Below are 24,151 nucleotides of genomic sequence, written 5' to 3'. Positions count from 1 at the left end.
TAATGCGGCAGAGTTAGGCGAGCTGTGGTTGTGTAGGCGTCCCTGCTTTGACATCCTAAAACTCGAGTGAAACACTTAAGGAACAACAAATTGTATGTCTGTTTTTCTCTCAAAGGTATTCTATCCGTGATGAGCTGCACGCACAGGCGTACATATGTACGGAGGATCATGCGTGTGCTCGCGACGTGAGCGTGGAGCGCGCGTCCAAACGTGGCGTATAGGACGTTTGATGCACGTCTCTCCGTGCGGCGTATTCCTCGAACACCTATTTGGTCGTTTGCCGTTCGCCCTTGCTCGGCACCGGAAGTGGTTCACTTCGCCCCTACCGGGGCATGCAGCTTCTCCTGCATCTTCTTGCGCAGCTTGTTCTTGGCCAACACAAGGTCATTTGGCTCACAGATCAGCTTCGTAACGATGCCGATACCTTTAGTGCGACCTTCGCGGAAAATTAGTCGCTGTCCTTCTTTCATGTACTCGGGACGGTAGAGAAAGTGGAAGCGCGCGAGAGATTTGTCACCGGTGCGTAGCACTTCCTGCGCAACGTAGGTAATGCGCGCCGACTGCCGCACGGTTGTGGAGTGAATGACTGGTTCGTAGTTGGCGGTGATCGTCGTTGAGTGGTAGAGGATGATGATCTCGGCCTCGAACTGCCAGAACGACTTGGGCGGATGAGCGGCGTCGACCAGGACGTTGCCTTTGCGAATGGAGCTGCGTTTTTCCTTCTTGAGACACAGTGCCGCGTCTTTTCCGGCCTCGGCAGCGATGGAGTCGACGCCTTTGATGTGAATGGACTTGATGACCACAGGGCGGAAGTTCCCAAAGCCGTCAGGCCCCAGCAGCACCGTCTCGTTCACGCGGAAAACGCCCTGTGTGATGATCCCCCCCACGACGGTGCCGACACCGGTGACAAAGAATGTGCTGTCAATGATCATCTCCTTTGGCATGTCGCGTGCCTGCCGCCAGTCCTTCCGAGTCGGGAGCAAGTTAAGGAATTGCAGCAGGTCGGGGATGCCAGCGCCGGTAACGTTGCTGACTTCGAAGATCGGGGCAATGCGGTCATAGCGCAGGTTCTTGGCTGCCAAAGTCACCTCGTCATGTCGCCGCACCGGGTAGGGAAGCTTGCGCACGGTCGGAATCTTTAGCAGCTTTTGGATGTTCGACAGCGTCTCATCATGGATGTTCGACGGGGTTGCATCGATACGAGTGACGACAATAAAGAACGGCAGCTTCAGCGCCAGACATAACGCCAGGTGTTCCTTCGTCATCCGCTGAATGCCGTTGTTGGCGCTGATGACAATGCACGCGTAGTCGGGCATGTTGCGCGTCATGCCCAGCACAGTGGTCTTCAGGTATCGTTCGTGCCCAGCCAGATCGTACAGCGTGACCACCTTGGAGCTGCGTGTGGCGAGCTCCTTCGGTGTGCATTGGCGCATTGTGTGGGCCCCACTGCCGCCTGCTGCACTGTGTGTCGCGCCGGAGACCGCTTCTGCCGAGGCCATCAGGTGCCGCGCCACCTCCGATGGCGCCAGAGGTCGCAGCTCCGCCTCCGTGCGGTGCGGCTGCAACAGCGTGTAGTTCACTACCCCGCCTTCGGCAGAGAAGCCCAGGTGGTTCTCGCTGACACTGGATGTGCGGCCGGTCATGACCTCCTGCTTGTGCTTGAAGACGAAAGCACGCGCCAGCCCACGGCCATCGTCACAGCAGCCGCGGGTTAGCACGGAGGTGAGAGTGCTTTTACCGCTGTCCACGTTGCCGCACATGGCCAGGCGCAACTCGAAGAGTGCAGCCGGAGGGCAGCGACGGCGAAGCAGGAATTCCTGCGCCACCAGCGTTGTGGTCGGAGACGAGGAAGCAGCGGCGGGCGGCGAAGGTGCGCCAGTGGTCGTCTTGTTGCCCGCGGCGTTGGCACTCATCAGGGCGCCAGATGTGCCCGTCGCCCCCTGCAACAGGTGCAACTCTCGCGGCTCCATCATTACCGGCGCACACCCCACCTCGGCCACTTCACAGTTCTGCTTAAGCGTCTCCACCTTGTTCGCCAGTCCAGCCCGGTCCCGGTCGCTCAAGAGGAAAAAAGTCTCGCCCTGACCGCTGTCGACGGCGCGGCGGACAGCATCCACGGAGATGTCGGTCTCGCCCAGGGAAGCTGCCGTCCCTACTGCGGCGGCAACAGGCGATGACGAGTCACTACCACCGTTCGAAGATGCCGCCGGCGACGCCGTCCACACGGTCTCGGCAGTAGCGTTCGGATCAGCGTACCTTCCGGCTCTCTGCAGCGCACCCTCTCGCCACCACCCCTTCGCCGCCATGGCGGACGCCTGAAGCTTCTTGCGCAAACTGGCGACGAGAGCAACCTTGTTGTTCATGATACTTGCAGTGCCCCGCTTCGCGTTCAGGGCCTGTACCAGGACTTCCACATGCTCTGCCCAAAGTGGCACGTGTGATGCCACCCATTTCTTATCGCCCAGCTGCTTCAGCTGCGCCAGGGCGGTCTTGCTAGCCTCTGCTTGGCCGTCCCAAAAAACTATGACGACGAGGCACAGTAGCAGCGGCTGCTGCTGCTCCGCACGGCTTGTGCGACGACCGTCATTGACCTCCTGTTGCGCCGCCAGCGTGCTCGCTATCAGCGCCATGGGGATGTGCTGTGTCGGCGATGCCGTGTCTGCACTGGCAACGCCATCAATGTCACCAGCTTGCTGCGGAATGGCGGCGGTGACCACCTCGTCAATTTCATCCTTCAATCCCTGCCGCACCGCGTCGGACGCCACCCATTCCGCGAAGGGCTTCTCCGCCTGCGGCTCGTACAACACGATGCACAGCGCGTGGGCCTCCCCTGAAGCCATCTTTGTGTGTGTGTGTGTGTTTCAGTGCTTGCTCGGGCGGCCAACACACGAATTCAGCTAGAATCCCTCAAATGAAAAAGATAAAACGTGAAGGAAAGGTGGCGACCCACAGCGCCACGGTTGCAAAACCCTCTGATTACTGCACACGCTCACGCTCAAAACACACACACGCACATACACGAACACCAAAGCAAGATCAGCGGGCCAGTAATAGAAGAGTGAAAGACAAAAGGAGATGCGACGCCACTCTGCGCGGGGCTACAGCAGCGGCAGCACAATTTGCCCCCCCCCCCCACCCTCCTTCCCCTAAAGAAAAAGGCACGCCGCCACCGCACCCAGAACACAACAGTATGCGGTGGCTTGCGCCTGACCGTTCCAACACAAGTGGCGGTGGCAGCAGGAGGCGCTACGTCCCACAAGACAAAGGAGAAGACTCGCACGTGCACTGGGCGACAAAGTAATAAGAAGGAGTGTAGGGATGATGAGAGCGTGCGCGTGTGAGGCGTGGGAAGGCGGCCCCTCATGGGGGGCTCTGGGATTGTGGTGAGCGTGCACCTGTGTGCAGAGCAGTCACGTACAGACGAAGAGAGAGAGAGAGAGAGGATGGAAAAAAGAAGGACTATCGCCCTCTCGCTTCTTTTTGCTTGTTTGCGGTGACCATACAGGCGTTCTGCCTTTGCTGAGTGGGTTCGCGCGATATCGCGCACGACGCCCCCCCCCCGCGTGATCCCAATCGCTTTTGCCGTGATGTGCGCTCAGCCCACGTCCCTTTGTTGCTCACGTCGGCTCTTGAACGTGCCGACTCTCTCCGCGTCCGCGGACGTGATGCATCGGACCAAAAGGGCTGTGTTTCAGCCCCTAAAGGAAAGCGACACACGCACACGCGTGTGGTCCAGCATCCACGCACCTCCTCCCCTTAGCATACGAGTTTGCCACAGAGCCTCCACAACAAACGCCTCTTGCGCTGCTGATGTCTTCCGTTTTCGGGTTCGCAGGTTTGACGATTTGCGATTCCGTGTGCGCCTCTTCTCAGCCCTAAAAGCCCTCGCCCCGGCGAGCTGCCGGGTGGACATGCACCCTCTTGTGCATCAGCGACGCTGGTTGCGGTCATCCCCAGCGCCCCCGCTGCCGCCGCTGCCGCCGCTGCTTCCGCCTGCAGCGCCACCGACACCGCCGCTAACGCCCACATAGGATAGAGCGGGATCCTCAAACACAAGCTGCCGCACAGTTCCGTTGGCGTAGCCGACCAGGAAGGTCGGCACGTCCACGTTTTCTTGATGCAGCGCCGTCACCGAACAGCTCTTTGCGCCAGCACCAGCAGGGATCGCTGGCGTACCGAGAGCACCCGCACTGGTGCCGCTGCTGCTGAGGGGCGCCGCGCCGCCCATGAATACACTGCCACGGCCCCCGGCACCGGCAGCCGCCACCGCCGCATCCTGCGGTCCCGAAACGCCAGCCCCAGTGGCCGCTGCCGTCGGCGCCGCTTCGCAGCTGAAAAGCCGGGTGTGGAACTCAACCATGGCTATCTTACCAGGGGCGACCGAGTGCGGCGGCAGCCGCGTCGTGCGCCATGCGGAGAGGCTGCCGTCCCTGTGCCCGGTAAGGAGCACTCCCATGCCACCAGCCCACTCACTTGTTTGATAGAAGGTGACAGCCGTGATGTCGGCCACGCAGAGAACAGGACGGCTGACCACCACGCCAACGTCGCCGTTATCGTCTTCGAGCGTGGCAGCGCCCGCGGGGTGGAGGGACGTTGGTGACGGCAACGTGCCCGCGCCAAACGGTTCTCCGTTGTTGTCGAAGAGGAGCAGCGAGCGGGCCGTTACGAGTGCCATGTTGCCCGAGACCCTGTCGATCGCGACGTCCACGACGGTGCGCGCCTCGGCAGCGTCGGCCGTCGTCTCCCTAGTCGGCGACATCAAGGGGCGTGCTGGCGTCGGTAGCAGCTGCTCGACTTGGAGGCGACACACAAAGCAGCACCCGCTTCGCTGCACGCGCCAGAGAATGGGCTCGTCATCGCCGGCAGAGTCAGTGATGGTGACGGCGCGATGCCTCCTCGAGTCTAGCGCGATCTTTGTAACGGGTGAACGGTGGTAGCACAGCGTCCCGCGCACGTGGAGCGCGCCATCGCCGGTGTCGTCGGGAAAGAGGCAGTACACCGCGCCGCTGCTGGTGGCAACAAGCAAGACAGACTCACGCGGGCCAACGGCGACAGTACTGATCAAGGAGCCGCTCTCATCTCGCGGATGAAAAGAGATGGCGGAGTGAAAGGCAGCCTGGCCGGTAGTGTAGCGCATGAGCTGCGCCTCATGCTCATGCCAACACAGGTAGTAGTCCGTGTCCGCCACGGGCACAAGCTGGGCATACGCGCACGCGAGCTTCTTGGAGGTGCGCAGCACGCTGAAGTGTAGCACGGCTTCGCTGCTAAAGCCGAACATGTCCTTCAGCGCCGACGGTGGTGGGTGCTGCAGCAGACTGCCTGGCGGGTCTCGCAGCACAAACCACGTCTGGGTCTCGTCCATTGCATGAATCAGCATCCAAACCACCTTCGGCGCCTCGCGGCAGAACGCCTGCGTGTATGTCTGCCCACTGGCGAAGGAGCCGGTGGAGAGGAGATTACTGGAGGTGACCCCGACCTGGCTTCCCGCCCCTGCCGTCGCCGCGGCGCATGCGGCCGCTGCCGTGGCCGAGGTGTACAGGCCGCCAAGCGCCACGGTGCTGACGCTATTTACGGTCGACCACGCCGGCGCTGAGCCGCCACCGCCGCTGCCGTGGCTGTATGAAGATGCCATAACGCCGCCGCCAACGCCCATGAAGCTGCCGTCCGCTGTCTCAGCCTTCACAACAGGTGCCAGCTCTTGATGGGAGGGGTGACGCTCCTGGAAGAGCTGCAGCGGTGTCTGACCGAAGTTGTCCACCTCGGCAATAATGACATCGCAGTCGTGGGGCGTCTCGGCGTTTTTCAGCGCCTGCACCACCTCCTCGCCATACGTCATGCGCTGAAACACGTTGTACCGCTCCAGCGCGAGCGGGCCACGCCGACGCACACCGAAGACGAGGTCGATCCACTGGTGCAGATGCGCGACAACGTAGGGGCACTCCAGCGCGTAGCGCATGACGGCGGTGAAGACCTGGCGTGAGTTCTTTGACCACGGAGGGAGTCGCACATCACCGACTGCCTGGCCGTCTGACTTGGTGCCAAGGTTGAGGTGATCTGCATTGGCCAGGAATCCGCCGTTTACGTAAAATTCCGGGATGAGCTCCTTGCAGTCCGCCGGCCCTGTCACACACGACGTGAACGACGCGGCGACGGAGTCGAACAGCCGCATAGCGAGGTCAAAGTCGCCGCCTTGGAAAAGGCGCGCATAGGTCGTGAAGGGCTGCACCCGTATAAGGAAGTAGAGCACGCCACCGCTGGTGGAGTAGTGAGTACCGTGGTGGAACGGGTAGGACTTGCCGGTGTCCGCGTCGCACAACTCATGTGTGTTCTCGAAGAGACGCGCGACAGTGGCGCGCCGTGTCTCCGTCTGCGCCCCCATCGGGTATGCAAAGTCGCGAAAGCTCGAGGCAGCCTCCAAGTCGAGCGTGGCGCTCGTGTAGTCGGCCAGCACCCACGGAAAGACAGGGTACTGGTTCAGGTCGCGGTTCGTCCGCCCCGCCGCCTCGTTCAGGAAGCGAAGGTACTCGTAGTTCGAAAGCGACCCCGTCGCCCACCGAACCAGGTGCGCCCTCATGCTCGCCGCTCGCTGACTTTCGTCCATGAAGGTGCACTGCTGGGTACCCACGACGTCTTTCAGCACCTTGATAAACTCCTTCCTCGCAGACGGGTTCATTGACTGCGTCGCGTCCACCACCGACAGCATTGGGCCGTTGTCATAGTAGAGCTGCAGTTGCACAGCAGTGTCGAGGTGCATGTAGTGCAGCGAGCGCACCGCGCGAATAGAGCTGACCAGGTAGGTCCAGTAGATGTTCTGGTAGTTGCAGCCCATCACCTGCCGCACCGCCTGTGCAACGCGTGTGCCGTCTTGCTGTTGACGGCGCTTCGCCGACTTGTCAGAAAACAGCTTCTGCAGTTGCCTTGTCATCGACGCCACGCTGAATGGATTCCGGCGCGTCGACTTGGCCAGGGACCCCTTGTTGTCATCGAAAAGGCTGCCGACATCATGCTGGTGGCGAAGAGTGCTGTTGGTGTTGATGCTCGACTCGCTAGCCGCGCCGCGGCTGTGCGCATCGTCGTCGTCGACTTCGTTCTCGCACAGGATGATGTCTCCGGCCTCCGTCACGCGTGAAAAGCCAATCACCTTCAGGGTCACATTCGTAAGCAGGATGAGACATGGAGTGGTGTGGATACCGTTGATGCGGAAGCCATTACTGAGAAAGCGCACCGTCTCGTGCGGTGCCACCAAGTAGCGCAGCAGCGTTATCGCGGACGGTGTGAGCGGGATCGGTAGTTCCTTCAGCGCCGCAGGGAAGGCCTCATCGCCGATGTACGGGCGACAGTGGGTGCTGAGGGGCGGCACCAGCACTGCGATGTGCTGGACGAGCTCCTCGCATTGCGCTGCATGAACCAAGTCGTTCTTCGGCGGATGCTCTTCCGTTGCCGTTGCTACTTCCGCTCCCGCTCCCTTGCCAGCCATCTTGATCCGAGTCAACGCGCTATGAGCGCTCATCGAGCCCTCAGCCGTCTCCTCCGCTACATTAATTCTGCTGGCGTCGCTACCGCCGATGTGGCCGGGTGTGCCACATGCCGTCGCCGCTTTCGCTGCCGCCTTTGCTTTGGGCGTCTGCGAAGCGCGCCTTCCGCCCCATCGCACACCTTTCAGCGCTCCATAGTTCATCTGCGGATCCATGAAGTGGTAAAGCGTGTGCTCCGCACCGTCACTGGCGTTGATTCGGCTGGTGGCCGTCCCGGCAACCGCACTGCTGTCGGCCGCCGTCCCACTCGTTGTCACCAACTTGCGCCACTGCGTCGCGTGCGACAGCGTGTGGTTCTCGGGCAGCGCGCAAGTGGAGGAAAGCAGCCAATGCAACTGCGAAGAGTCTACGTGCGGCGTCGTGGACACAAAGGAGGAGAAGCGGGACGTGTAAGCCACACGCAGCGCAGCGCGCCGATAGCGCTCCGTCACCTCCATGGCCTGCCTGTACTGGCCGTTGAAAGTCTTGATGCGCTTGATGTACTCGCTGCGTGTCTTGATGCTGGCTTTGAAGGCAAGGTCTGCCTTGGCTTTCAGGCGGCTCGACATGAGTGTGTCGATGGAGGAGAACTGGTCGATGCAGTACTGCTCAAAGGTCGCACAACACTCGTCCTCGTTGCTCAGAGAGAAGACCATGCGGAAGTCGTCGTAGAGAGACAGGCGCTGCGTCAGCGTGCGTACCGTCAGCGCCTTCTCCAGCTCCTTCGTGCCGGCGTAGGTTTGCACAAGGTGGCGAAAGATGAGCGTAATGAGACGCTTGCGGTGGCGCGCGTCGGCGTCCGGCATCCATGCTGGTGGGAGCGACACAAAGACGCGGTACAGCACCCGCAGCAGCGACTCCAAGACCCCCTTGTGCTTCCACCCGCGACGCAGCACCAGGGTCGACAGCGTGTAGACGCTCTCGATAAGGCTGACGCTGGCGTCCTGCGTTGATGGCCGATTCAAAACCGCGATGCACGCCCGCATCACCTGCCAGCTGAGCTGATCCACGTACCGGTTTGGCCACCCCTGGCACAGCACGAGCAGGGTCAGGAAGAAGTGCGTCGTCATCGGGAGATCCAGCACATTGATAGCGAGCATGTCCACAATCAAGTCTGTGAAATGGCTTACGTTGAACAGAAACACGTCTGAGTAGGCACCGGTAGCCGTGGTCACGCTGCTGCTTCTACTTTGATGCTGCGCGTTGCCAGGCCCCGCACTCATAGCGACGTGGAAGCTCTGCGGCAGTGGTGCATGGTGCCGCGCCGGCGACGCAGCTGAGTTCGTCGAAACGTGCGTCTGCGCCGGCACCGTCGGTGACAAAGGTGCGCCACCGTGCTGTGAAGAACACCCACCTCCATCGTCACTGCCTCCAATACCAACAGCGCTGATGGGAAGAGAGCGTCCGGCCATGAAGGAGGAGACCGTAGATGGCGGCACGCCTGCCACGAAGACGGCGGCAGATGCTAAAGGCACGTTGGCGGAAAGCCCCCCGGCGTTGCCAGGCATCGCCGCCCCTGCGCCGGCAGCGGTGGTCGACCCGGAAGCTTCTGAGAAAGTCGAGGTCCGGCGCCCCAGAAGCAGCGGCGATGCATTGCTGCTCGGTGCATGCCTGCCCGTCGTTAATGCGCCAAGCGGCGATCCGCCGAGCCCGGTCATCGGTGCCTTGGCGGAGACATCCCCCTTCAACGATGAAAGTGCCTGATCGTGGTTTGGGGCCTGCATGAGATCCCGGTCTCTCTGCTCCTTGACCGCATTGCCGACGCACAGCAAAAAGTAGCGCACGAGTGTTGTCGCCGAGTCGCCAGCAGCAGCTGCCTTGGCAGAGACGATAAAGAGGAGCTGAAAGAGAAGCCCGCCGCACGAGCCGTAGGTGGGGCCGCCGATCCAGTTCGGCATTGGCAGCGTGTCGAGGGAAGACCGGATCAAGGCGCGAAGGATGCTAACAGCGTCGCGGCGCACCACTTCACCCACAGACTCGATGATACTTGCGATGCTCATGGCGTACACATCGGAGAGGCCGTGACCGCGCAGGGGGGCAGGCACGCCCGGCAGATTCGAGAAAGACACGAGCGGGGGGGAGACCGCCTTCTTCGCGTCCGAGGCAGTGGAGGGCAGCGTCGACGAGGCCGACGTCGGAGCCAAGCTAGACGACAGCGTGGAGCTGTGGCTAGACAACGAGGCTGCCGCAGACGACACAGAGGAGGTGTCATCATCGTCGTCACAGTTGCCAGTCGCGTCTGGTTTCACCACCGAGGCCGTGTTTGAAGCATCCGGCCCCACTGCCGCAGCAGTTGCCGTTGGCGCCGCTGTCGGTGTTATCCCTCTGGCGCTTGCTGCAGATCCCGCGGTGGCGCTACTGCCGATCTCATCAGCCTGGGTTTCCGTGCATGTGTGCTGCGGCAACGCCCTCCCGCGCCGCTGCAGTGACTGGGACGGCAGCTGCAGCTCCTTGTGGTGCTTCGGCTGCTCATGAGTCGACGTGACGAGCGGCAGACCCACGACGTCAAAGGAATCGTTCGTAACACTGCTCGCGTCGCCATCCTCGACGGTAGCGCGACACCGGCGCTGGGCTGGGGCGCTCTCCACGTCCGCGTCGTCCAGCTCCTCGCTGCGGAGCGTTAAGCTGGGATGCGGTGACTCCAATACCGTCATCTTGTCCAGCTGCGCCGATGACGATCCTGCACTGCGGAACGTCATGGAGCTGGGGCGGGTAAGGCGTTGCAGCACTCTCTCTGGCAGGCTTGACAGCGGCAGTGCGGGTGCTAGCTCAAGCTCATCGCTTTTTTGTGCACGGCCTCGGCCGACGCTGCCGGCATCCGCGCTGCTGTTGCTGCTCGGGCTGTGATAAAGCGCCATCGGCTTTGTCGCATTGGCCATTGCCGGGCCAGTGCTCGACACGCGCCGTGCTGCATCGAGCAAAGCTGAGCCCGTGTAGTCACCCGGCACCGCCTCCACCCCCTCCCCATCCCCGTCCGTGTCTTCCGCAGACTCGATGCCGTCGACCGCTGGTTGCCTCGCAGCCGGTGGCACGGGTGTCTCCTTCTCCTGCTCCTGCTGCTGCTGCTTCGGCGGCGGCGGCTGAGGCTCGTCTGCGGCCGTTGTCGCCGTAGCTTCAGCCGCTGCCGCCGCCGTCGCCGTCACCACCGCAGGCTCTCGCGCCGGCGCAACCACCATCGAGCGGACCATCTGATCCCACATGTCAAGCTGCTCCAGCAGCATGGCGCGCGAGATGTACGCCACCAGCGAGCTAAGCGCCGCCGTCTGCATCGGTGAATTCACGAGCAGATAAAAGTAGTTCGACATGGACGCAAAATGGTGCAACATGCGGATGCAGAACAGCGTCCCGGCGTGACGACGGCTCAAGTCCGCCTCGTACGGAAGTGAGTGAGGTTTGGACATCCATCGACACCGCTTCACCTGCAGTGGCAGCCAGAGCAACACAGAAACGCGAAGCACTGAAAAAGCGCGCCGGTGCTTGCGCGAGTGCACGCGTAATGCAGGCCTCTCCTTCAAATGAGCGCTGACTACTTTCACGGCGGCCGCCGCGCCATCGCCACAACTGGAGTTGTCGGCGCCACGTGCCGCTAAGCGTAGGTGTTGCTGCATCGGGTACACACTCACCGGGGATACGACGTCTGCGGCGGGGAGCTGGCACTTTCGCCCAGGAACATCATCGGCGCCGCTTCCGGCCACTGCGCTCGTCGACGACGATGCTGCGGCGGTAAGCCCGTGAGCGGCTGCCGTTGCTGACGCCTTCGATGCCGAAGGTGCCGACATCCCTGCTGTCGTAGGGGGCAGCGAACGTGGAAGACCGGCCCACATTTCTGGCAGTAGCACCGGGGGTTTCCACTGGGAAGCGTCGCCAGAGCCACCGGCGCTGCTGCTGCTGTGGTCATCGCCGCGGATATTGAGCACGGGGGTAGGCAGCATCACAGGACGGGGAAGGCCTACAATATCGTCGAAGGGTGTTCGATCCAGCCGCAGATTAGTCTCCTCTCTGCAGTCGCCACTGCCACAACCACCAGTGTTGCTGCACCCAAACTCGCGCGCGTCACGTAGCGACTGCGACCGAGGCGTTGGTAACGCTACACTAGTCGCCGCACAATCGTCCTCGCCACTGCACACGCCGATCGTGGCGCCAACACTGACCGGACTGGTCGACAAGGGATCTGGCGGCGCGCGACTGTGGCAGCCGGAGACGAAGGACCCGTTTGCCAGTCCTCCAGCGCCGGCGACGCCAGTGGTGACCCCCGCTCCGCTGTTGCACGCGAAGCTCACGTTCTGGCTGCTGCTGCTCATGGCTCCACTACTCCGCCACTGCGGGTGGTGAGCAGGGCTGAGAGTCGGTGTTTCGACGGAGTAGGCGCCGGCTTCAGGGAAGCGGTTGCCGTTCAGGAGTGCGCGGTATCGGCGTACCCTGATGAGGATCATGAGCCGACTACACACGCGCACCAGGCTAAAGTAGCGCCGCACGCGGTACGAGAGCCTCTGCGCGTCCTGCAGCACCGCTTGTGCCTTCATTAGATGCCGCCACGGCGACTGCACAATACGGTGAAGGTGAATAACGAGGAGTTGCACAAAAATAGGTGCAACGAGCGCGTTTGGTTCAGGGCTGAAGGTGCTCAGCAGACTGTCCAGCTGCTGCCGCAGTGAGTGCTTGCTAGAAAGGACGTCGATGTGGCGAGTGGCACCCACTGTGAGCGCGAGCAGCAGCAGAATGAGGTCTTCGTGCACCGCGTGCTCCGTCAGCACTTCCACGACAGCGGACTGATGCTGTGCGACCTCCTCCTGCAGCGCCGGGTTGTGCTGGACGGCCTCGAAGAAGATGCGCGTCGCGTAGACCACCGCGGCCGGGTCGGCAAAGCGCGACGTACACGTCGCGTACCACGGCAGGTCGATCGTGCGCGACAACGCCGAGACGCAGGGGCTTTGCGAGGAGCACTCCACCAAGCTCGACAGCAGCAGCGTAGTCAAGTGATTTGCCGTGCGCAGCGGAATCTCTGTGCCGCGAGTAAGGGACCACATTGCCGGCAGCTCGACCTTTACCTGCGTGTTGCGCCGACTTCTCACCGTCATCTCCTCCGGCGTCAGCAAGGCGATGAGGGAGATAAATATCTGCACCAGCCCATCCTCCATGTCACATGCCGCAACAACTTGTTGGGCTACGTGGACCACGGCGCGGCGCAGCAGCAACGATGTTCGCGCGGACACCCCGATGAGGCTGTGCAGTAGCCGATCGATGAAGCGATACGGCGACACAAAGCGCGCGTTGTGCTTCGCGTAGCGACACTGCGACGTGTGAAAGAGGCGCCGCACACGCTGCAAAAGGTGCAGCGCCGCGTCTAGCCGCAGCGCAGCGTAGAGGCCGACGTCGCTCAGGATGTGCTCAAAGACGAGCCGGTTGATGACCACACGATGCTCTTCGTCGAAGATGTTGATGTGCGCGGAAGCGAGCTCGAGGAGCTGGTCACATGCGGTTTTCGTCATGTAGCGGGCAACGTCATTCGTCAGGATGTGGGCCAAGAGCACGTACGTGCGTGGGTCGAGCGTGACCGCGAGCGTGGTGCGCCGCACGCACTCTAGAATGAGCTTCAGGAGGCCCTCCAGCTGCGCCGAGGATGTGACAAGGTGCATCCAGTCCAACATACGCACAATCCCGCCGCGGGTCGCCCACAGTAACGGGTAGTCCACCCACGTTTTCGGCGGGGTCGCGTAGCGGCCAACGAGCTTCGCGATTACCGGGAAGCCGGTTGGGTGTGCCAGCACATTCCGCAGCATGTCGTCCTCGTTCTCGAATGGCACAAACCGGGCCATGCGCGCGGCAGAGGCCGACCACGCGCCACCGGAGCCAGCGACCTTGTCGTCCTCGAAGTCGCTACCCACACCTGCGGTGATGCTGTTGACCGTTTCAGGCGAGAGTCCAGCCACGCCGCTGGGGCCGGTGGACTGCGACTTCGGGTTCATCAGCGTTCCTAGCCCACCGACGCTTAGATTGAGCGTGCTGCCGACGGAGCCGGGCAGTGGGCCGCCGCCGCCAACGCCCATGTGGCGAAGCAGCGTGATTTCTCGAGGGATGCCCTCCTTCAATATCTTGGCAGGAAAAGCGCCCGGGCATCGACCACTCATTGCCGCGCCCTGAGTGCCATCACCGCTCGCGAGCTCCGCCTCCACCTGCGATCGGCTCAGTGACTGCGCCCAGAGCGCAATGTCGCCCATCGAAAAGAGCGGCGAAGCGTCAGTGCCCAGCGACGTGACGTAGTGGGTCACGTCATCCGTGCAGCCGACGTTCACGCGCACCTCCGCGCCTGCGGCGAAGTATGGGAACGCTGTCGTGCCTGCCTTGAAACCGCTGACGTAGACATCCAAGACGTGCGTCGTGCGCAGGACGGCACAGACGTTCACCCACGTCTGCGGGCCGAAGTTCTGCAGCGCCTGGTTCTCGTTGATCGTGACGCGCCGTCCATCGTTGATGGTCAGCTGCATGCTGTCCCCACCAAAAACAAAGAGGGAGGCGGTCATGCTCGAGCCGCGCAGCGGCGCCACTGCGCCGCTGCCATCGCTGAGGACGCCATGAAACTCGAACAACGGCATTGTGAGGTACAGCCGGTCAAACTTGAACCAGGCTGAAATGGTGAATCCCGTGTCCGGCCACAACCCCACGTTTACCTGCACGCCGCCGTGCGACGTGAAACGGAGCCTGCTGCGGCGCGGCGCGCGTAGCAAGATTGGTTGCCAGAATCGATGCAGGTCCGCTGCGGTGCCGGTGAAGGGCAGTCGCTCCTCCACGTGGCGTCCCGACAGCTCCAGGTAGGGAAGCATTTGAGAGAGCCCATGATCAAGAGCGAAGTCGGCAAGCCGCTCGGAGCGAACAATGCTCGTACACTCCAGAATGCGGAGGAGGACCTCGGCAAGGTTTGTGAAGAGCTTGTCGCTGTGGCCCTTGGCAAAGGTCAGCAGCGACGGAAGCAACTCCAGGAAGATGGGCTTTTCGGCCGCACAGTTGTAGAGGGCGACGCGGAAGCTGCCAATGACCTGCACCTCTGTGTAGTGTGCTCCGGGGCCGCCTGTGCTCGCGTAGCCGTCATCGACACTGCCGTAGGTGCCCATGGAGGCATCCAGCACCGCCTGGGTGACGATGATGAAGTACTCCATGCCCTCCAACTTCTCCAGCCGCTCCGCGACGCTCGCGATGAAGTTCGTGCTCGACAGCTGTGCCGGCTTACAGTCTCCCGACTCGAAAGCAGAGAGAAACTGAAAGAGGTGCGGTATCACCTTCATAAAGTTCGTCGACTGAGGTGAGTCAAGCACGCGCACGAGTACGCGTATGACCGCATCGACACAGCCGCAGCGCTGCATCCACAGCCGCCTCTCTCGCCGAGTTACCGGCGTCAGCGCTGCCGAGGTCAAGTACGTCGATAGCATTGAAAGCGTCTGTGTGAGTAGGAAGGTATCGCTGTCCAGAATCACGTCAGCGTACAACGGGTACACCGATGGAATCTCCAGGGAGCGTATCATGCACTCGCGGCCGAGTCGCGAGAGGTTGCTGTCGTGACTCGTGAAGAGGGAGAGCACTGTGGCCAGCCCGGCAGGGGAAAGCAAGTCTTGCGAGCGGCCGAGCAGCACTCGAAACACAGAGCTGAGCGCCTCGACGGTGCTGCCGCAGTCCCCCAAGCCGCCCTCGATGCTTAATGCGGTCGTGGTACCACCGAACTCGGTTGAGCCCAAGAAGGACTTGCTGAAAGGGCAACCGTACAGGTCCGTCTCGGCGGCGTCGAGACCGATGCCGCTGTTCTGCAGCTGTGAGCCGGCACGTCGCATAGACCTTGCTGGGGCTGTCGACACTCCCGACTCCGTTGCTGCCGCTGCGAAGCGCGTGCTGTTCGTGGTCGACGGCGCCGCAAATGACGAGGGTATCACTCCAGCGGCGCTGTCGTCCGCGGCAAGCCGTGCATTACTGCGAGCATTAGCCCACTCCGCAGAGAGTCGTGTTGCGGCCACCGTCGGGCCGCCCGGCACTGCGACGCCAGCGGCGTTGCTGCTTTGAACCACCGAGGCGGCACCGAAGGGAGTTACCATGAGTGTCGTGCTGCTGTCCTTCGGTAGCGATCCCCGGGCCACAGCGCGGCTCATGATGTGCAGCAGCACCTCCATTGCGTGCCGGTCGATGTCTTCGTCACACTGCGCGCCAACAAGGCCGATGAGCCACAGGACAACAACGCGTGTGAAGGAGCACTCGAGGGCGACGCCGAGCGGGGCAACGCCGTCGGCGCAGTAAAAGTAGAGCGGCAGCTCCGTTAGCGAGGCCACGTCGCTCGTCAGCGGTATTACACCGAGCACTTTGAAGGCCTGCTCAAGCGTCTTGATAACCTTCGGAGCAAAGGCGATGAGCTCCCGCTGCGTCAGGTGCGCACGGCCGCCCATCATGCTGCTGCTGCTGCTGCTACTCATCTGCGCACGCTGCAGTGGCGGCGACGCGGTCGTCTCAGCGATGTCTGAAACGCTCTGCGGCTGCTCCTGCACGCCGTCAACGTATGCGCACGGCAGGCCTTCGCGATCTGCCGCCGCAGTCGCCGACACACCGCGCAGCTTGATGTTGTAATGCAGCTCGTGCAGGAGCAGGTTCAAGTAGCTGCGAATGAGTACGCGACCCTCGTAGAGGCGAAAAACGTGGATGTCACGCAGTGCAATGCTTGGGAGGAGCAGTCCGGCACCGAGACGGACGTCTACACTCAACTCGGCGTCTGCCAGCACGAGGTTGAAAATGCGAACGAGTTCTCTCGCAAGAGCCGTGTACGACGGCACGTCACGCCACGCCGAGTATGCTGGCCGCGTTCTACGCTTGCGTCGGTGATGACGATGTTCGGTGCCGCCTTGCAGTGCACGGCGGCTGTCGTTGTCACGTTGCCATGCTGCAGAGTGGCTGCCACTCACGCCAAAGCTGCGCGTCGGGAGTAGTGAGCCAGCGACACTGCCGTGGAGCAGCTCCCTCGCAGTGCTGAGAAGATCGCTGTCGTCGCTGGCGCCGCTGTCGCTGCGGCTGCCACCGCCGCTCTCTTTGCTCTCGACGCACGAGGAGCCGGAGGAGGACCTCGACGAGCCGCTCCACGAGCCCCGCTCCGCGTTGTCGTCGCTGCCTTCATGCGCGACGCCGCGTTTGAGGGCGACAGCGCCGCTGCCTGCAGTTCGATTTCCAAAGAAGGACTTCAAGAGGGCTTTGGCAAAGCTCCCGCCGACACCGGCCACTGTTTTCTTGCTGCCGCCGCTGTCTTCGCTCCGCCGATGGCGCTGCAGATTCGTGAGTCGCTGGCCGTGCCGCTGCGGGGTCGAGAAGACGCTGCCGAGAAGCGGCTCCGCACAGAATGGGGCGATGGTGCCGGAGTCGCCCATCCCGCTTCCGCGGACGCTGAAGGTTCCCATACCGATGCGAGAGGAGCTACGGCTGTCGGAGTTCTCAGCCAGGCCGCCATCAAGAGTTCTGCTGCATCCCACATCGTTTGCGATGGTGCGCATGTCTCCAAAGTTCGAGGTGACGAAGAATCTGTAGCCGGCGTCGAACACTGGCTCACACACACTCCCACCCTCGCAGATGCGGCCACCTGTCACTGCTGCGCCAGTCGGCGATACGAGTGGGTTGTGGAGTGCGTTCCCCATGTTGTCAGCGCTGATGCCTCGGTAGAGCGCGGTCGTGTCCGCCGCCTTGGGTGCGCTGAGATTGCGCCTTCGATTAGCACCAGTCGCGGCAGCGCCAGAGCTGCGGTCGCGGCGCCTTTTTCCGGGCATTGCTTTCTCAGCTGATCGCGCGTCAAGCATACAGAAGGAGTGCAATACACGAAAAAGCGTCCGGTCGCATTCCAGCACACGCGTCGTCGCCGCGAACACCGCCTGCACGTCAGTCTGCAGAACCATGTGCACTATCTGTTGTGCTATGTACTCCCGCGCCTGCGCAGTGTCCACTGCGTCGACCTCGCCGCTGTTCTCCACCGTCGCAGTGGCCGGAGGCTGGCCCATCTCACCCGTAGCTGTGGTAGAGATGCGTGCTTCGCAGGGCTGCGTGGACGGCGACGGTCCGCCGCGCAGCAAGGATGAGCCTGGGGGCGGTGGAGGGCCCTTCTCGTTCCCTTTTTTTGCCTCTTTCTCAGTCCCGCTGTGAATTGCAGTCGCAGGCGCGGAAGCGGCGTTCAACGCGGATCGCGCCCGCTTTTCAAAGCCAGTCCCTTCCATCAGTGAGAACAGCAGCTGGAATAGCACCACGATGTTTTCATACATTGCCACTACCCGCGACAGCGGTGGCGACGCCTCCGAGGCGCTCGCAGAGCTGGACCCCAACGTTAATGCCGCCGCCGCATCGCGGACCTCGATGCTTTTCTTGCTGAGAAGCAGCAGATTGCTGACGGTGGAGAGCACCATCCAGTGCCCGTAGTCCCGTGTCACGCGCATAACCTCGATGACGATGTCAAGGGCGGCGAAGAGAAGCGAATCAAAGGCGTTCTCACGCCCACCCAGCAGGAGCGTCTTTAGCTGTGGCCGCGACAGCTCTGGTAGATCAAACGCCCACGACGTGCTCACGATGCTAGCTGCGGTAGAAGAGTTAGTGGGACACACCAGCGAGGCGACAGTGGCGCTGCTTGCAGATTCGCTTGTGCCCACTCTCGGCATCTGCTGCTGCTGCTGCTGCCGTGTAAACGAAGCCGTGAGTGCGGTGAAGTAGCGTGTTTTGAGATGGCCTGCGCCAGGCGGCCGCTGTGGGATCGGGCCCGCCGGCATCACAGTTCGTTCCAGCTCATCACGGGCGGTAACTCCGAGAGAGTTGCCGTCACTGCTGCTATTGCTGATTGTGATTGTAGCACTTGTCTGCCGTGCAGAAGCGCCAGCGGCAGTGCCTTTGGCGTCCTCCACGATGGGGTGCTCGTCCTCATACGGCCGTAGAAGATCACCTACTGAGATGCGCAGCTTGAGTCCGTAGAACATGTGCGCGACGCATGCCACCGGCTCCGAGTAAAGAAACGCCTTTGCACAGCCCTCGTGATCAGTGCAGCAGCCTAAGATGCAACGCAGTGCGTCGTGAGTGGCGTGAACATAGGCGCTGGGGATCGCACCTCCGGTGCGGGCTAGCCGCGCTGCCTCGTCACAGAACCAAACATAGATCTGCGACATCCAGGCTAAATGTTGGCCAGAGACGACCTGGTCGCAGATCGCGTCGTACACCTTCAGCGCCGCGCCGGCATTGTCGCAGTCGAGCGTGTCGCCAAGCATAGCAGTGCAGTTCTTGAGAGAGCAGAAGACTCGGAGAAGGAAGATCAGGCGATCCTGTGCGAGCAGGGCGACGTGGCGCATCCTGGCCGCCTTCCCGCTCTCTGCGACGGCGGCGCAGCTTTCATGCAAGAAGGCCAGAAGCATGCGGGCCAGCTCCGTCAACATCAGGCCTGGGTCGCTTGTGACGTGCGACATGAGAAACAGCTTCTGTGAAATGACGACACGACTCATTAGAAACGCGAGCTCTGTCCACATTCGCCTCTCTAACATGCCAGTGCTGGCGCCGACGGCACTGACTGCCGGCAGCGGTGCGGCAGCGCCGCCAGCTCCTTGTTGGTTTTGGTGCTCGCGGAGCACGGCCGAGGGGGCCATCATCGTTGCAAATGCAGAGTCACTAGAGGCGGCCGGCATAGCGGCTGCAGATCGCTCATGGCGCCTGTGCACCTTGTCGTACTCGAGCAGAGTGCGGATAACATTGAACAGCTTCTCCACAAGGCCGAAGTCACGCTCCGTGAGGGACTGCATGGTAAGCTGCAAAGAAAAACGACGATAGGAGAAGGATGGGCTGGGTGATGTAAAAAGCGGACAGAGCAGAGAAAGAACGAGAAGCCCTGCTTGAACGCACGCGCGCTTTCTGTTTCTTTTACGTCTTGTGTGGCCCTCCCCCTCCTCCTCCTCTTTCTTTCGCTCTGCCTCTTCGCTCGTCCGTTCGGTGCCGCGGACGATCTCTTCCTCGATCCTTGTGCCAGACTGTACGTGAACGCTTTTAGCGTGACTATAGCTCTGCCCGCACACACACACACACACACATAAACACAGCTGTCCGAGTGATACTCCGAATGAGGGATGACCACAATTGCTGCGCTGTGTGGCGGCTGTGTGGCTGGGGTGGTGGTGGTGAGTCGTCAGGTTGACTGAAGCGACGCTTTCGTCCGCCCCCTCAAATAATGATGCGACAAAAAAAAAGATGCGTGCCGTAGGGTATGTGGAATTTGACAGCTGTGGTACGAACCGCGGAGAGGACCCTTCCTCCCTCCCTCCCTCCCTCCCTCCCCCCTACACACACGAGCAGACGAGGAGGAGAGAAGCGGTGGCAGACCGCGAGTGGACACACGCGTGTGTCGGCCTATTGCGCTCAGCAGTGAAGGGCCAAACAAAAACAGAACAAAACGACACAGAGCGGAAACAACAAACTAAAGCGAAATCACCACAACAGTACAGACAACAGCGGAAAAAGAAAGAAAAAAGATGCCACCGCGTTGGTCGCCGCGAACGTGGCGACAGAGAGAAGAAGGGGGAGGTGGGGCGGCGGCGTCGAAACCGAGCGACGCGAGGCAGCGGCCAGCAATGCAACGAGAGAGAGAGAGAGACAGCACAACGAGATAGGAACAGCAGAAAGAAAACGCGAATTCGCATGCACGCACACACGAAGGGAGAGAGAGGGGCGCTGGGTCACAAGAGAGGGCGACGGCAAGTACGATCGGAGGGAAAAAAAAAGACAAACCAAAACTTCGTGAACGTCGACGCAAAGTGGGATGAAGTGCACACCGCCACACAAGAGGAGCACGACTGCAGAGAAAAGAGGGAGGGAGTGGAAGGGGCGAGAGGTGAAGCCCGCACCGCTGCACATTAGCCCACAGACACTCAAGTACCACCTCTGGTTGGACTGGAGAAGCAGCGAGCCAATACGAACGTCTATACCGTTCGGTAGAGCGGAAGAAAGGAGACACACAGTCGCGGAGCGAGAGAGGGCTAGAAAGGAAGGCGGAGGGGTAGTGGTGACAAGTACGCTGACGGAAAGCCGAATTACAAGAAGTGTTTCGCACACCAACACGCACGCGAAAACAGAGCAAAGCCTGTCAAGAAGCCGGAGACGAGAAAACAGACTTACGCAAGCAGGATAGCGCCGCCACACATGGATAGCGGGGGCTCGTCGCCGTCTCAGTACGCTCCTTTCAACGTCACGCCTCTGACGGCTACAAGAACCTCAACGCCGACGGACACACACACACACACAGTTACCCAAAACACCGGAAGAAAAGTCGGAAATCAAGGGGCGAGGGCGCTATAAAACTCAGCAATGAGCGCTACGCCTGTCGCTCGCCCTTCTCCATGCGACGTGGGCAACCCTTTCCGCAGGGGCCAGCAGCAAGAACTGCCAAGAGCGACAAGAAGAAAGAAACACACGCACACAAACAGGCACAGCACTGATCGTACACGCCTAGCGCTGTGTTGTTAAACGGTAGGGAAGGCGATGAAGGGGCAGAGCAGCGTTTCGTGTTAGCGCGAGAGAGAAGCGTCGACCTAGGTGCGAACACACACACATACACGGGTATAAGCCTTTGTCGCGGTGAGATGAGGCGCAACATTCACAATATAGAAAGCGAGAGAGAGAGGGAGAGGGGGAGCCTGCTCATAAATAAATATATATGATAACAATACTAGCTGGAGTGGTTGGATTGTCGTTTGCTGTTCGTGCACATAGATGTGGATCAGAACGTTTTTCTCTTTTTTTTGTTTGGCTGTGGATATACATTTGTGCGTGCCGGCAACCTCGAGAACGAAACAAAAGGGGATGAGGAGGAGTAGGGGGGGAGGTGGTGACGGTAGCAGTGATGAAGCATGTGAGCCAGTGGAGGCTGAGGGGCAGAGAGAGTACCGCGTTTAACCAGGCGTAATGAGAGACATGCCATGTTGTGAAGAAGCAGAACGAAGAGAAAGAGAGAAGAAAGCCCAATGCCGAACTCGTCGCCGCATGTGCGTCCAGTTGGTGGTTGGTGCGTCAGCTGAGCCTGGCGAGCTTCACCTCACGTCCTCCATGATCAGGAGCCGTCCTTTTGCCCCTCCCCCCCAATTTTCGCGCGCATCGCCGAAGTGGATGGAGGGGTGGGGCGGTTCTCGACTACCGTGTGACGCGTACCCGGCAACAAGCGGAAGAGAAGGTCTAGGAAGGACGCTAAGCGGGTCTCCGCTGGTTCGCATTCGCGTGTCGTGCTTTTCTTTTCCTTTATGCTCTCCGGGCCTTTTCTGCCGCGTCTCTCACGGAACGGGACGAGAGAGCCAAGGAAACAAAAACAAAAAAGACAAGAAGTCGAGGGATCGGAAAAGTAGATCAACACGCTTGCTAGCTTCGCTACGATCAGGCCACGATACACATGACACATTGAGCAAGTGTATGTTGGTCTCTGGCTGGGTGTGGCAGGGCACAGAAAAACGGCAACCGGGAGTGTTAAAAGCCTTGCACGGCGCTCAAAGAAGCCAATCAGAAAGCTCACAGCGATACAGTCAGAGGACGGAGACACAGAGAAAGAGCGAGCGAGGGAGACTTCGCAGCGAAAGGGCATGGCCCTCTTTCTTTACCGCTGTCTCCGACATGCTCCTCCACGCGTGTAGGTTTGCCCTCTTCGAGTTCCCCTTGCCCTCTCCTCTGCACGCAGGCCCCATGTGCGTGTGTATCTGATACACCTCTGGCGTCGTCCATCTCCTCCGCGGCACAAGGGCGAGTGCGTACATGGAGACATGCAAACTCACACGCGCATCCGCAAACAAAACATCGTCACAAAAAAAGAGGAGTACAGGGAAGACGACCATCACCAGCACCACATGGAGAGCACGCGGAGAGGGTGGGGTGGGAGCTGTAAAGCAAAGGGCATGCACAACAACACACCCCGCAAGAAACGGTGCTAGGACCATCATGGAGTGGAAATATATAAAAGGAGTAGAGTGTCGCCGCACTGTTGTTGGGATTCCCTTGAACTGATGCGGTGCGGCAGCGACACGTGCAGGTATCCAGACTTGCAACGTGGAACTACATCATCTCAGCCGACAGACATACACAAAATCGGGATTCGAGCGCGTTGGGATTCGCTCAGATGCGGCGCAGCGCTTTCTTTTTTGACTTCTCGGCCTTCTCGGCCGCTGTGGCTGCACCTGGGTGGCAGTTCGCCTCCGACAGGGTCAGCCTGCGTGTGGCAGTCGATGGTGTGCTGCCGTTTGCCATGGAAGATGCTGAGGCAGCAGCGGTGGTGGAGCTGGCGCCGCTCTCCCCAGCTACGGGAGCCGAGGCATCCGCCGTGACCAAGCTGGACGCCTTCTCCGCCTGGACCTCGGGAAGCGTGAACCGCGGCATCCCGTTCGGACGCGCGGCGTTTATAGTGGTGTACATGGCAGCCTTGCGCTCGTATGCTGCGTACTCCTCCAAGATCAGTCGTCCCGCCTCTTCATTCAACGCGCTTTCCGGGTTCGGCTCGATCAAAAGGCAGCGGATGACGACAAGAATGTGACGCAGCCCAAGCGTCGGGGCCCAGTCACGCTTCAGCGCGTTCACGCAGATGTCACCACGCTCGGAGATGTTGGGGTGAAAGATCTTGGTGCGGAAGAAGCCTTTTGGCGGCACTTCCGGATACTGCTCGTCGAAAATGAGAGCAACATGAAAGCGGCCAGCCGCGAACGGCGTCCCCTCCGGACCGTCCAGGTCGAAGTGATACTCGTTCATCGAGTCCGCCGGGCGCACTTGCACACCGTCGACGGGGTGCTCTTGCACCTCCTGCATCTGACGCATCAGCGTCCGCATGCCAGCCGCCGTCAGAGGCATCACCTCTTCCTACTTCTCGACAATTTCTCTCTCACTCTGTGTGTGTGTGTGTGCGTGCGTCTTTATGAAAATGCTGCCCGACAAACAACCGAGAGCAAGCGGTGGAGCGAGAGAGAGTGTGGGAAAGAAAGAGGGAAGAGTCAATGGTCGAAGCAGGGCAACGACGCCAGCCGAGCTAGTGATAAAGGCAACTGACGCTCTATCGTGCGCCTGAAAGCGTGTCGTCGAGGGTTCTTTTCAAAGATATTTTCAGCTTTTTGTGTTTTTGCGTATGTGTGCGCGATGCCGTCGAACAGCGGCAGGAGAGGGAGAGAGCTCTGCGAGGCGTTAAAGGGATCCGTAGGAGACTCATTCACACACACAGACAGAGGGCAAGGAACAAGAGCGCAACGGTGTGTGTGTGTGTGTGTGTGTGTGTGTGGAGGGGGGACTGAGAGCTCTAAGAGCAGCTGGAGAAGAAGGCATCTTGTCGCTGTCGCACGTAGGCGTATTCTACTAGCACACAGCACATCATGGGAAGCGAGCTCACACGTTGTCGCTTGTGCAAGTTGAATAGGGCCGGTATGCTGTGAAAAGACGGAGTAAACCCGGGTAGGCATCCTCCCGTCCTGTTGGCTTCCCCGTGAAGTTCATGTCCGAAAGAGAGAGGCACTCACAATTTCTCCCTGCATCTCTCTCGCTCACCACCTACCAACTAATACACAGGAGCAGCGGCACGTTCGTGCAGGTTGAGGAAGCGCATGTTTTCTTTTTTTTTGGGGGGGAGGGGGGCATTGCTGTTTTTTTTT

General features: G+C 60.8%; 3 protein-coding genes across 3 annotated transcripts; all 3 read right to left on the bottom strand.

Annotated features, from left to right (window-relative positions):
• Positions 1–311: 311 nt before the first annotated feature.
• LDBPK_332930 (GTP-binding protein, putative) lies at positions 312–2,840 on the bottom strand (the record flags this gene model as incomplete). Its single annotated transcript, XM_003864069.1, has 1 exon — positions 312–2,840. One exon carries the CDS (start codon positions 2,838–2,840, stop codon positions 312–314), a length of 2,529 nt encoding a protein of 842 aa, XP_003864117.1.
• A 1,088-nt stretch (positions 2,841–3,928) lies between these two features.
• On the bottom strand, positions 3,929–19,294 carry LDBPK_332920 (hypothetical protein, conserved; the record flags this gene model as incomplete). The annotated part of the gene is made up of 1 exon (XM_003864068.1): positions 3,929–19,294. The coding sequence occupies one exon, from the start codon at positions 19,292–19,294 to the stop codon at positions 3,929–3,931; it is 15,366 nt and encodes a 5,121-aa protein (XP_003864116.1).
• Positions 19,295–22,637: 3,343 nt separating this feature from the next.
• Positions 22,638–23,363, bottom strand: LDBPK_332910 (ubiquitin-conjugating enzyme, putative; the record flags this gene model as incomplete). The annotated part of the gene is made up of 1 exon (XM_003864067.1): positions 22,638–23,363. The coding sequence occupies one exon, from the start codon at positions 23,361–23,363 to the stop codon at positions 22,638–22,640; it is 726 nt and encodes a 241-aa protein (XP_003864115.1).
• Positions 23,364–24,151: the final 788 nt, after the last annotated feature.

The sequence above is a fragment of the Leishmania donovani genome, chromosome 33, assembly GCF_000227135.1.
Source record: "Leishmania donovani BPK282A1 complete genome, chromosome 33".
Classification (NCBI taxonomy): domain Eukaryota; phylum Euglenozoa; class Kinetoplastea; order Trypanosomatida; family Trypanosomatidae; genus Leishmania; species Leishmania donovani.
This window is presented reverse-complemented; position numbering and strand designations above follow the sequence as displayed.